Source organism: Triticum aestivum, chromosome 3D (genome assembly GCF_018294505.1).
Source record: "Triticum aestivum cultivar Chinese Spring chromosome 3D, IWGSC CS RefSeq v2.1, whole genome shotgun sequence".
In the NCBI taxonomy this organism is placed as follows: Eukaryota; Viridiplantae; Streptophyta; class Magnoliopsida; order Poales; family Poaceae; genus Triticum; species Triticum aestivum.
In genome coordinates this window covers 506812692-506826158 of record NC_057802.1, presented here as the reverse complement: position 1 = coordinate 506826158, position 13467 = coordinate 506812692, and the positions used below count along the sequence as shown (strand labels likewise).

At 43.2% G+C, this 13467-nt stretch overlaps 1 protein-coding gene across 4 annotated transcripts; it reads left to right on the top strand.

The window, feature by feature from the left end:
* The first annotated feature begins 326 nt into the window (after window positions 1–326).
* On the top strand, window positions 327–7674 carry LOC123080051 (protein SEMI-ROLLED LEAF 2). Of its 4 annotated transcripts, none has more exons than XM_044502909.1 (19): window positions 327–1159; window positions 1283–1357; window positions 1557–1672; window positions 1746–1860; window positions 1949–2077; window positions 2846–2893; window positions 3203–3342; window positions 3420–3619; window positions 3739–4031; window positions 4123–4272; window positions 4361–4642; window positions 4840–4989; window positions 5652–5727; window positions 5928–6055; window positions 6165–6365; window positions 6460–6597; window positions 6696–6827; window positions 6931–7122; window positions 7242–7674. In XM_044502909.1, exons 1-19 carry the CDS (start codon window positions 1025–1027, stop codon window positions 7383–7385), a joined length of 2844 nt encoding a protein of 947 aa, XP_044358844.1. In that variant the 5' UTR covers window positions 327–1024; the 3' UTR covers window positions 7386–7674. The 4 variants fall into 4 exon arrangements, with proteins under 4 accessions (XP_044358844.1, XP_044358845.1, XP_044358842.1 ...); XM_044502910.1 differs by having other exon boundaries at window positions 330–1159; window positions 3423–3619; XM_044502907.1 differs by having other exon boundaries at window positions 331–1159; window positions 4361–4738.
* The last annotated feature ends 5793 nt before the right edge of the window (window positions 7675–13467 follow it).

Below are 13467 nucleotides of genomic sequence, written 5' to 3'. Positions count from 1 at the left end.
GCGGCAGCGCAGGCCCCGAACAGGCAGCCGGCGGCCTCCCTCCCTCGCGCAACGTGCCCACCTGTCAGATTCCAGAAAAGAGCAACGAGCAGCCACCTTCTTTTTCTTTTCTTTTGCCGAAAAGCCCCTCGAAGAATTCCCCCGTTCGCACGCACGGTAGAGAAACCGCAACGCGCTTGCCTCTCCTGAGCTGTGCCCGTGCCCGTGCCGCCGCTATGAATGTTCCGCCGCACCTCCAGCTGCCCGCATTTTACTAGTCCTCCTCCAACCCCCTCCCCCCAGCAGCGGCGAAGGCAACAAGGAGCCGACGAGGCGACCGTTGCCCCGTTGTCGCCTCCAGCTACCCCCACCCACCCGCCCGCCCGCACGCCACGCAGCCGCCGCCCGCCGGCCACCGGATTCGCCCTCTCTCCCTCTCCCTCTCCCTCTCTCGGGTGGTTGGATCCGTCGTCCGCGGTTCGTTGTTCTCCCTTGTGTTCCCCTCCTCTCCTCCGGGCTCGCTCCTTGCCTCATTTGGTCTGGCCGCGATCTGAGTTGCGTAGGGAGGACAGTGGTTCTGAGGAAAAAGAGTCGATCTTTGGCAGGGGCTGGATTCAGCCGGGCGTCGGCGGCTGTTCTTGGCGCCGTCGACCCGCGGCTCGGAGTTCGCCAGAGGGAAACGCCGCGTTCTTTGCCGGATTTGACCCGGGGAATTCGCTGCTTTTTTAATAGTCCCAGCACCGGCCTGGACTAGATTTGGTCAGAGGCGACTCTGACGCGAGGGGAATTCTTGCCGTTTCTTGATCTCAACCGAGTCTCCAGTTGGCTACGGGAACGTGAGGAAGGCGAGGGGGTCCTCTACTCTACTCTAGCCCTCCCTGCTACAACCAATTCGCTTCAGCCCAATTTGGTCGAAGTCCAAGAGAGTTCAGTTCTTGGAGTGGCCGTCGTGCCAAAGAGGGCAGGCAGCTGGAATTGCAGTTGTGCTGTCTCACCGCATTTGGATCAAAAAGTTTTGGGGGCCTTCTGAGAGAGGAGGAGCGGGATGGGGGTGATGTCGCGGCGGGTTCTGCCCGCGTGCAGCAGCCTCTGCTACTTCTGCCCCTCGCTGCGGGCGAGGTCACGGCAGCCCGTCAAGCGCTACAAGAAGATCATCTCGGAGATCTACCAGCTGCCGGCGGTATGTCCAATCCTGCCTGCTAGCATTCCAATTTTGGAATCATGGTAGTATAGTCCTGCATAATGGGTGTGTTGCATTCAAATGTGTGTGAGTTTCCTTATTGAACTTGGGATGCTGCCTTAGGATGGAGAACCGAATGACAGAAGGATCGGGAAACTCTGCGATTATGTCTCGAGAAATCCAACCCGCATACCAAAGGTAACACATTCGCATCCTCCCTGTTTCTCTTACTATATCGTGTGGCCTCTTAACAATTCTCACTGGATCACTACACATTGAAATGATGCTTAGCTAGTTGCCTGTTAAGGATTTAATAGCTAAGATTAGAAGATGGAACTGAATGAATGGACAGACTTCGTAAAAGCGGAATTAATTTTACTCTTATTTTCCTGAACAGATCACAGAGTATCTTGAGCAGAGATGCTATAAAGAACTGAGACATGATAATTTCACCCTGGCCAAAGTTGTTCCATGCATATATAGGAAACTTCTGCGTTCATGCAAGGAGCATACGTAAGTGCAAATGTTGTTTATTCATTGATGCATTTGTGACTAATCTTGGCTCACAGACCGGTTTCTTATTCAGACCATTGCTGGCCACAAGCACATTGTGTATTGTTCGCACTCTTCTAGATCAGAAATCAAGTGATGATTTGCAGATCCTGGGTTGTCTATTGCTTGTTGACTTTCTCGATGGACAGGTTATTAGCGTAGCACATACCAACTTAGATTTAATTTATTTTCTAGATACTTGCCATCTGCTTATTTTTAAATTGAATGTTTATATAGGTTGACAGCACACATATGTTCAGTTTAGAAGGCATGATACCAAAACTATGCAAAATTGCTCAAGAACTAAGGGAAGATGACAAAGGGATCCGCCTTCGATCTGCTGCGCTCCAAGCTCTTGCTTCAATGGTAAGACAATCTATTGCTTAATTGTTCTGATGAGAAAGGCAAGACTGTCGTATGTTTGCCAGTCATTTAAGGGCTTAAATTTTACAATTGTATTAAACCAGGAATAATCATGTCGAACAAATGAACTAATTACCATTTCCATCTATTATACAATTTCACATGCTTCATAAATATGAACTTTTGTACCTCGACTATATGTTTTCAAGGTTTTCAACAGATAACGAGACATTATTATATCAGTTTGTCTAATTCACATCTAGATGTTTTTTAAGGATGTCACATCTAAGCTCACACAAATATATAATGCAACAACAAGAAACAAAAAAAACTAGGACAAAAAAAATAGACCACAAACAGAGTGGACATTAGCTTAGATGTGACATAACTATGTCACATCTAGATGTGTCCTAGACAAACCCTTATTATATAGGCTCTATATCCATCGTTCACTTTCGGTGGAACAAATACAATTTTTGTGCATCGTGCCATGCCATGTTCTGTCATAGTACTGTACTTTGTAACAAAATGTAAAGATAAAATAATAATTCATGGTTACGTTCTCTGCATTACCGGTTCTTGCCAGCAAGTACTGTCATAGGAGTAGGAGTGATTAAACCGGGAAAATTTATTTTATATCACAGTCTGACTGTTCGACCACTTGTAATCTTTACTTTCTCTGCATTACTGATTCTTCCCAGGAGTAGAAGTGATTAAGTGTAGAAAATATATTTTCTATTGCATTTTGACTGTTTGACCACCTGTAATCAGGTCGAATACATGGGTGACCACTCGCATATCTCAATGGAACTTGATGAAGTAAGTCCTTATTGCTTTTTATTTTATGCATGCTGGATACTTTCTTTGTTATTTTTATTTCCTGTATGGATTTCTTATGTAGTAGAAATAGGATCATCGGTTAGTGGAAAGAAATACAAGTATAATCAAAGTTCAGCGAATTCTGAAATAGCATGTCTACCATACTTAATACAGTAAAAGTACACTAATTTTAATTCAAAGTGAACCAGAAACAACCATTCATGAAGCAAAATGTTAGCATAGATGTTTCAGCTCAAATAGCATCTCAGACTGGCTATCTAATTTATTTCCATTCATTCTTGAACCCAGGTTGTCTCAGTGATAATAAGCTGTTATGAGGCTAATCAAACTCTCTCAATAAAAGAGGTCGTCAGATTTCAAGATGATGATGATTTGACAATGTTGGCAGTATCTGGGCAAAATAATGCCAAAGTGGCAGCTGATACAATGTGAGATCTTCTGTTCATTAACATTTTTAGATAGCAATGCGCCTTTTTTTAATCTCTTTAATAATTTTATGTGTTAGCAGGTCTGCATCTGAGAATCCAGCACACTGGGCAAGGGTTTGCTTGCGTAACATGGCCAATATTGCAAAGGAGGCAACAACAGTGCGGCGTATTCTTGATCCTCTGTTTCGCCTTTTCGATAGCCACAATTACTGGTCTCCTGAAAATGGTGTTGCCCTTTCTGTTCTACAAGAAATGCAAACACTGATGGACAAATCAGGTGCAGTAATTTTCTCCCATGTAATTTCTTCGCTTGTTTTTCCCTTTCAGTGTTGCTTTTCAGTTGGAAGCATTGAGAGAGATTCAATACTCTGTTAAATCTTGTTTTTATAATTGCAGGGCAAAATGGCCATTTGCTGCTATCTTTTACTATAAAGCACATTGATCATAAAAGTGTTGCCAAGATGCCCGCCAAGCAAATCAGCATTGTAAAAGTTGCTTCTCATCTTGCAAAGCAGGCAAAGTCGCATGCATCAGTAACAATAGCGAGTGCAATTAGCGATTTAGTAAAACACTTGCGAAAATGTATGTACCGTGCTGTTGAAGCATCAAATGCTCAAGCTGATATTGACAAGTGGAACAGTGAACTTTATGTGGCCTTGGAGGAGTGTCTGGTGCAATTGACAGAGAAGGTTGTTGTAATCTTTCGGCACTTCATTACATAACTATTTTCCTGCTTTAGCGTATAAATCTGTAAGAAAAGTTTTTTGTTGTGCTGATTAGGTTGGGGATGTTGGTCCTATTCTTGACATGGTCAGTGTAATGCTCGAGAATCTCTCGTACACTGCCAACATTGCCAGGACAACAGTGTCATCTGTTTACCGCACAGCACAAATAGCAGCTTATGTGTACAAGTCATCATACAACCAGAAAGTAAGTTTTTGATATTTCCACTACTGTAGAGAAATGATTTAGAAGTAGGACATCAATATTAATTGGCATTTCTTTGTACATGTCTCAGGCATTTCCAGAAGCTTTGTATCACCAGCTTCTCTTAGCAATGATGCACCCAGACAATAAGACAAGGATTGGCTCACACCGTGTTTTATCCACCATCGTCGCGCCTTCATTGTTATGCCCATGGTCAGCCATAGGTTTTCCTGTCCCAATGAAAGTCAATGGGTCGCAGAGTGTGCTTTTGTTGGCATTATCAGCTTTCTCTTCTGAGACCATAATGGATGAACTGCAGTCTAAAAGTGGGATCAAGGAATCCTTGCAGGAAAACGAGAAACCAGAAGCTGTGGTAAGTGCTGAGAATGGATATGCACATACAGAACCAAATACAAGGCAGTCTTCAGGGAACCCATATTTCAACGATCGTCTTTCCACTTTTAAAGATGTATGAAGTCCAGCTAGTATTATTAGTATTTTGCTATTTTTTACCTTGGAGTTTTTGACCAACCAACTGATACATCTTATTTTCCTTACATCTGTGAGCAGAACTCAAAGTTAATGAAGTTGAACAATGGCCAACTTGTTCTTCTTCTTTCATCTATTTGGAGTCAAGCATCCCTGGAAGATAACTCACCTTCAAATTTTGAGACAATGGGCCATACTTACAATGTTGCTTTATTGTGTTCAAAAGCAAAAGTAAGTCGAGCTTTGTACAATATATTCTTGCTACCCACTATTCAAGAAGACCGTATCTCAAATAGAGGAGTTTGTTCCTACCCCCTTGTTGTCAGTTAGGGCTTTGAGATCCTCATTTGGAACCTCAGTAATATCAATTGTACAGTGCTGCTATGTCTAAAACAGGGTCAATGTGGTCTATATTAGTTCATTTCTAATGCATAACAATTAACATACATTCCAATGCATTAGTAGGTAAATATGGATAGTGTAGAGACATAAAATATGTGAATCTTCAAGATAGATAGTAGGGTTACAGCCCATCCTAGGCTACTTATGGTGAACTTGAAATGATATCAGATATATAAGGCTATTGCTTTGTTCTGAAACCGCTGGAATGATCACATCACACAGTTGGAATCCATTGAGTCAGTTTAACCAGTATTTTGCACACCATTTGAATTTGTTCTGAAAGCACTGGAATGATCGCAGTACACAGTTGGAATCCATCGAGTCATTTCAACCAGTATTTTGCACACCATTTGAATTTATCTACAAGATATAACTTTTGTATATTTTATTGATGTTGGAAGCATGAAACTTACTTTAAATTCTTAGAATATTGAACCAGAGATACCATCATGTTATGTACTGTTTAATTGACCAGTTAAATTTTATGACAGACCTCCAGTCATGTGGCACTAGTTCGATGTTTCCAGTTGGCCTTTTCTCTCAGGAGGTTGTCTCTGAACCAAGACAGTAAGTTGCTTCAACATTGCCTCTCAAACCAAAGAGTTGTTCCCTTTTTATTTGGCTATTAAAAACAAAAGATGATGTCCTCCATATTCGTATGCAACATTTTTATAACAGTATAGCAGTTGAATTCACGGCTTGATCTCAGTATAGTAGTTGAATTCATGGCTTGATCTCATATTTTTCTTTTTCCACTGTAAATGAAGATGTTGCACAGCCATCTCGGAGAAGGTGTTTGTATACAATGGCGTCAGCAATGCTTATTTTTTCAGCAAAAGTTGCTGATATTCCTCAGATAACCCATCTTGTCAAAGCCGCAGTGCCAGAGGAAATGGTTTGTTGATATCCACCATGTGAATATTTCATTTGGATGGTCTACCCGCAATCACACATTGGCCCTATATAATTAGTATGAGCTATAATGTGCTTTGTTAATTTTGCAGGTTGATCCTCATCTTTGCCTGATTGATGACTGCAGACTCACTGTTACTTCTGCACAATCTTCGAATGGTGAAATGCTTTACGGTTCTGAGGAAGATGAAAGTGATGCACAAGTTTTTCTTTCAGCTGTAAATAAGGATGATACACAGTTAAAAGACATTGTGATATCCCACTTCAAGAGAAAATTTGAAAATTCACCAGAGGTGTGTAGATTTAGATTTACTTGACCGCTCTATTTCTGTGATTTAGCTAGCTGTACAGAATCAAGAACATAACTGATATTCTTACGGATTGCAGAAGTTTGATGGGATAGAAGAGCAGCTTCTTCAAGAGTTCTCCCTGGATGATTCATTTCCTCTTGGTGCTCCACTATTCATGGAGACGCCACACTCCTGTTCAATGTACGCTGAAAAGGACGATCACTGTTTTGATGAGGTCCGTACTGATCGTTTACAAATACTTGATTCTGAGTTATTATGATTAGGTAGTGCTGTTATTTCCTAACTTTTTGGCTACATGTCTTCTGACTTCAGGATGTTATTCCTTGTGAGATGGATGATGACGATGACATCGTCTTTGAACATAGTGGATCGCAGTCTGACAGGAAAACATCAGGATCTATGGCTTCATCCGATGTTCTAAACGTGAATCAACTGATGGAATCTGTACGTATCAATCTCTAAAACAATGGCACCTGAAAACCCCTCTGTTCTCTTATAAAATGGGCAGTCTTTCTCATAGGTTTGTACTTGAACTACTTGCTCTCAGGTTCATGAGACAGCAAGGCAAGTTGCTAACATTCCAGTCTCCACCAATCCTGTGTCATATGACCAAATGAAGAGTCAATGTGAATCCCTGGTAATGGAAAAGCAGCAGAAGATGTCTGTTCTCATGAGCTTCAAGCACTCGAGGACTGATTCGCGTAGCTCAATTGGGGAAAACGGACCAGAAACAAATGAGGCATGTGTGCTCCTATCAGATGTTCTTAACCTTAAGCTCTCCTAAATCCCGGCATCTTGTCAGTTTCTTACGATGTTGAAATTTCCGAAATCCTGACTGACAATTGTTGCATTTTGCAGTCATCTGCTCAATCTGAACCAGAGTCACATTTGACAAGAAAGGACTACATGCGGCGCAACGATTCAACATCCAGCGATGACCGCTCCTTCAGGTTGCCGCCTGCAAGCCCGTACGACAAGTTCTTGAAGGCAGCTGGACGGTAGATCCGTGCAATGGTGTGGAACCTGACAAACTGGTTTCCAAATCTGTATACAGAACTGTTTGCAAATTACATGTCTTTTAAGTTGATTCTTTCTGCTGTTTTTTTGTTCTCTTTCTGGGTTTTCTATTCTTTGAGTGTACAAATTTTCGACAAGGTGTACAAATTTCTGTTACCGTTGTAGGGTCCCGGAATAAATGGAAAGTGTAGTGTCTGAGTGTATGTACTTTTCCGAGGGCCAGAAAAGAAAATGACCGCATTGTTGTCAATATTTATTGATGTTTTTTTAAATCTGTGCTTGTCTGAGTTTTACATTTCTCATTGGTACCTGATTAATCTGCATCACTATGATTAGTTACCTACTATCTGGCTAGAAATACTATCCACGAGAGGAGGGGGGTAGCAGTTGGAAAAGAAAACTTGCAAAATGGAAAATTTACAGAGCAAACTTTTGAACATATCAATGAGCGGTCGCAATCAAGGGTGCAAGGATGGTGTGAGAGGAAGATGTTATGTGCTGCAAAAGAAGTTCTCTTAAAGTCTGTGGTCCAAGCTTTACCGGCCTTCTCTATGAGTTGTTTCAAACTCACAAAAGGTTTGTGCAAGAAATTGACGACGAACATGTCAAGATATTGGTGGGCTGGATCACTTGATAAGAAGGGAATGCATTGGCAGTTTTGGGATAAGATGTGCATTGAAAAGTCAAAAGGGGAACTCGGATTCCGGGATTTCGAAACCTTCAATGACGCGATGCTAGCCAAACAAGCATGGAGAATACTTGATAATCCGAACAGCTTGTGTGCCCATGTCCTTAAGGGAAGATATTTCCCAAATGAGGATTTTCTTACTGCGGGGTGCCCCAAAAGTGCATCTAGAACATGGAAGGCTATCATTGTAGGGAGGGAGATGCTCAAAAAGGGCCTTGTTCGACGAGTGGGAGATGGAACAACGACTGAGTTTGGCATGACCATTGGATAAACGGCACCACGTCCATGACTCCAATGGGAGCACTCAAGCCGAGCTCTATATAGCTAGTGGCAGATTTAATTGATCCAGTGTCAAATCAATGGGACGTGGAGACCATCCGGAGTGTGTTTTTCCCCCGGATGCAGACACAATTTTGGCCATGCCAAGAGCGAGGGTAGGGGGCCCAGATATATGGGCATGGGCTTGGGAGAAGTCCGGCATTTTCACAGTTCGTTCAGCTTACCGGCAGACGATGCAAACCAAGCTACAACTGACGACGATGGAGGGTTCATCTACTGGAGATGAAGGTATATGGCGTGCACTATGGAAGCTCAATGTGCTTCCTAAGATTCGGGTATTCTGGTGGCGAGTGCTCAAAGGCTTCCTACCAAACTATAGCGAGCTCCGGCGACGACATATAAAGCAGCTACTGAACTGCCCTATGTGTGGTAATGATAATGAAACTTTGTTTCATTCTCTGATTGATTGCGACCATGCTTTGCGATTCTGGGAGGTGGCCGAGCATTTCTTTGATATAAATATCCCGAGGCTTAATCCACGGACATGGTCTCACGATCTGCTAGATCATAGGCTGTTCAAACAGGATGAGGTTGCTATCATGATTACGGTGATGTGGGTGGTGTGGCACTCGAGGAATAGCTATACACATGGAGAGCAGGAGTATCAGCCGTCTCACTCCATGATCATCATCGAAGAGATTGTGCGAGCTCTTGAGATTCCAGCTAACATCAAAACCCAGACTATTGGCCCTCCAAGGTGGCAGCCACCGGACGAAGGGTGGGTGAATATTAATACAGATGGAGCTACACACTTGGTTCGTGGACGAGGAGGAGCGGGTTTTGTTGCTCGTGATCACCATGGATCCTTCCAGAGAGCGGGAGGCCCAAGGTTCGAGGGGGTTACTGATCCGTTGACTCTCGAACTGCTTGCCTGCAGAGATGCGCTTGCCATGGCGCAGGATATGGGTCTTCAGCAAGTCGAGGTTGAAACAGACTGACAGGAAATCATACGGCTCTGCGAGGCTCCGCAGAAATCATCATGTTTTCATCTTATAAGAGAAGTGAGTACCTTTTTTAGGGATTCAAGCTACGGTTCGCCAGCCGTCTTTCTAATACGGTGGCTCACCGTGTAGCTAGGCAATCTTTACAACTTTCTGTATCTATGCTTATGTATGAGACAATTCCTGGATGGCTGACTGATCTTGTGCAGTCAGACATGCTAGCGCCAAATGAATAAAGAGCCAAAGGGCGTTTTAGCTTAAAAAAACTTGTAAAATGAAACTACCATATGCCTTATATTGAGTCCAGTAACTGAAGAAGTATAAAAACAACTCTAGCAGATTCGGCAAAAGCACCCGCACTCCATAATTACCGCCATATGGAGGCTTGGGTCTGAAAACCACTATAGCTTAACTTTCTGCAGGGAGCTCCATATTTATCTCTAGCATATTGAACATGGTTGGTTTGCTACCAATATTTGGCTACGTGGTAAAGTTCGCAAGTTCTTATATTTTGTGTATAGCGGGACTAACAAGCGTGCGGAACCACCACCACATCAGAATCATTTTCAATTGGGAAATGATATTCCACATTGTTCTAATACGCAAAGATTAAGAATTCAAAAATAGCAAGAAATAAGTAATAGAGACATTCCAAAAGAATATTGCTGGAAATACGGGGATTCAAGTTTTTTTAAATCCAAGGTAATTCACAAGTGCTTGATTTGAAGCTATGTGGTTTTGTGCATTTTGGAGGTGCTAAGAAGTGCTACAATCGCCGTGTCAAAAGAAATATTTGTAAGCTCACATAATAACAGCAAAAAAAGAAATATTGTTTACATCTCACGGAGCCCTAATCGATTGAATTCCTCCCATCGAAAAAGCTTTTTTACCGGTGGTGGGAGGTACCGGTGGAGCATCCACCGTGAAACATTGCTTTGAGATTGATCTGGCTGGAGACCCCACCATGCTTTATTTTTGTCTTTTATAGCAATACAAATCTTATACAAACATATATACTTCATTGGACGGGGGCCACAACAGCACCTTTTGTTAGATGTCAGGGTGAGAGCAAACAGGTGCACCACGGCTGCATGCACACACTAAATACATGCACTTTGTTTTCCATGTGATATTTTAAAAGGTTGATAATTTTTGAACTAAATATCCAGTTTTGAAACTTTTTATATTTTTGAATTCAGGGCGACAAGACCTTCAAAACAAGATCAATCTTGGATACACTTTGGCTAGTTCGAATTTAATCGTTTCACTCATCTCAGAAAATGCATTTCAGTCTGTTTCACATTTCACTAGTTTCAGAAAACCTTTCAGTCAGTTTCACATTTCACTAGATTTGAAAAACACGTTACACCCATTTACAAAAGATAGATTTCACTCATTTTAGAAATCACATTTCACTATATTTAACGTATTTCACACTGAAATATGTGTCATGTGTATGGAAAACAAATTTCACTCATCTAAAGAAATAATTTCACACGGTTGAGAAAACATACTTCATTCAGTTGAGAAACATATTTCAAAATTGAGTTCACTCAATGAAAAAAACTAGTTTCAATTATTTCAAAAAACCTATTTTACTAGTTTCAGAAAACCTTTCAGTCAGTTTCACATTTCACTAGATTCAGACAACACATTACTCCTGTTTACAAAAGTTAGATTTCACTCATTTAAGAAATCATATTTCACTATATTTAACGTATTTCACACCGAAATATGTGTCATGTATATGGAAAACAAATTTCACTCATCAAAAGAAAATAATTTCACACGGTTGAGAAAACATACTCCACTCAGTTGAGAAAACACATTTCAAAATTGATTTCACTCAATGAAAAAAACTAATTTCAATTATTTCATAAAACATATCTCGCTTGTTTCAGAAACCTGATTTCAGTCATTTGAAATGTTGAAATTAAAACATGTTTGAAATGCATCCAAATTTGGTCTTATTCTAAAGCTCTTGGCTTCAGGAATTCAAATATATAAAACATTTCAAAAATAACAGTATGGTTTAAAAGATAGAAATGATTGAAAATACTAAAGGGAAAATAAAAGGAAAGGATTTGTACCATGGCACCACATGCAACGTCAGGATAGTCTCCCTCTCACCTGGCATGGGTCTCATCGATGTGACATTAATTTGACTTAAAACAAAAATACAAGAAGTTATTTACATCAATACTTTGCTATACACATGCATATGGTCTCACTCCTTTACATATGGCAGCAAGGCATTGGGGAGAGAATCACCGGTAGCTCCCAGCACCGGTAAAAGACACTTTGCGTTCCTCCCATCCCCATCCAGCAATGAGCAATGGCCGCGGCGGCGCAGGAGCAGTGGTACATCCTGTACGCCGTTCCGGACGTGGAGAAAGATGTGCTCGCGCCCCAGAAATTCCCCAACGCGGACTTCACCTTCAACAAGGCTCCGCTGCCGTCCCACCTCTCCGTCGCTTGCGCCGTCGCCAGCCCCACCGGACCCGTCGAATACCCCTACATCGCGGCCGCCGACCGCAGCGGCTTCCTTCTGCTCTGCGGCCAGACCGCGGTCGGGCTCACCCTCTACATCTGCGACCCGTGCTTCCGCAGGACGCTGGGCGTCTTCCCCCACGACGGCGTCATCGGCTGCCGCCACTGCGTCGGCCTCATCCGCCACCGCACCGGCAAGCGCCTCATGGTGGCCGAGCTCAACCCGTGCTTCTTCGAACCGGAAACCTGCTGCACGCTCTTCTGCACGGTGGACCTGTACTCGTGGGTCGAGAAGGAGCCCGACTGCTCCAACATCTCGGACAGGCAGCGGTGGCGCGGCGACGGCGTCCTCACCCACGGCGGGCTCCTCTGGTGGTTCGACTTCTCTTTCTGCATCCTCGCCTGCGACCCTTTCGACGAGAAGCCGGTGCTTCGCCAGATCAAGTTCCCGCGTGTCCTTCACCCGCTGCCCCGTCCACTATCAACGGCGACCCACACCGCTGCTTGAAGGTGAGCGAGGGCCGCCTGCGGTACGTGCAGATCCATGGCTCCGCCGCCGACAAACACAAACTGGTGGTCAGCATGTGGACGCTGTCCTCCAACGATCCGTCGGAGGCGAAATGGGAGCCGACGCACGAGGTGCCCTTGGCGAAGATCTGGAGCCAGGAGAGCTTACAGAAGGACTCCTCTGCGGCCGGGGGTGGTGCCCACGGTGGCGCTCGTCGACCCGATGAAGGCACACGAGGTCTACTTCTTCCTGGACGCGCACATCTTCTCCGTCGACCTGCAGAACGGGAGCGTGGTGCAGTGGGACAAGTTCGAAGGTTTGGGGATGCCGGACCTCTCCTCCCGCCTGGTCCATGCTTGGCAGTTTCCGCCGGAGCTCGCCGAGTATCGCCCCTTGCCTGGTACCATCTCGTGCGCACTCTGTCAAGTGTTTGCAAGTTTGCGTGTAAACATATAAATTGCCTGGTACCAGCATTTTGGCAAGCAACACAGTTTTCTCGAATACACATGAGCGTGCGTATTATATATTATACTCCCTCGGTTCCTAAATATTTATCTTTCTAGAGATTTTCAACAAGTGACTACATACGGAGCAAAATGAGTGAATCTACACTTTAAAATATGTCTATATACATCCGTATGTGGTAGTCCATTTGAAATCTCTAAAAAGATAAATATTTAGGAACGGAGGGAGTAGAAGGGATGGGGGAAAGAAACCCCTCCACATTGGTTAGTACAGGTTACAAGGTACATGTGGACCAATTTCACCGTAGCAACGATACAAATAAAGCTAAATCCTCTCGTTCGCCCACCTATGCAAGCAACATAGTTTTTTAACTGCACACAATGTCCCAGATCCCACATGTATGTATACTTCACATACAATCATAAAAAATATTGATCTCTATCCTGCAATTACAAAACTGTTTAAATCCTTTACACTTATCCTGATTCATGAATGAAACCAAGAGGAGTATCTCTCTTTCTATTCAACCAATACATGCAGAGTGAAGCAATACATACATCACAATGTGGAAACGGAAGTTCAGTCTAGAACACAATTTGGAACATCATTTACTGACATTCTCTTATTTATGAGATT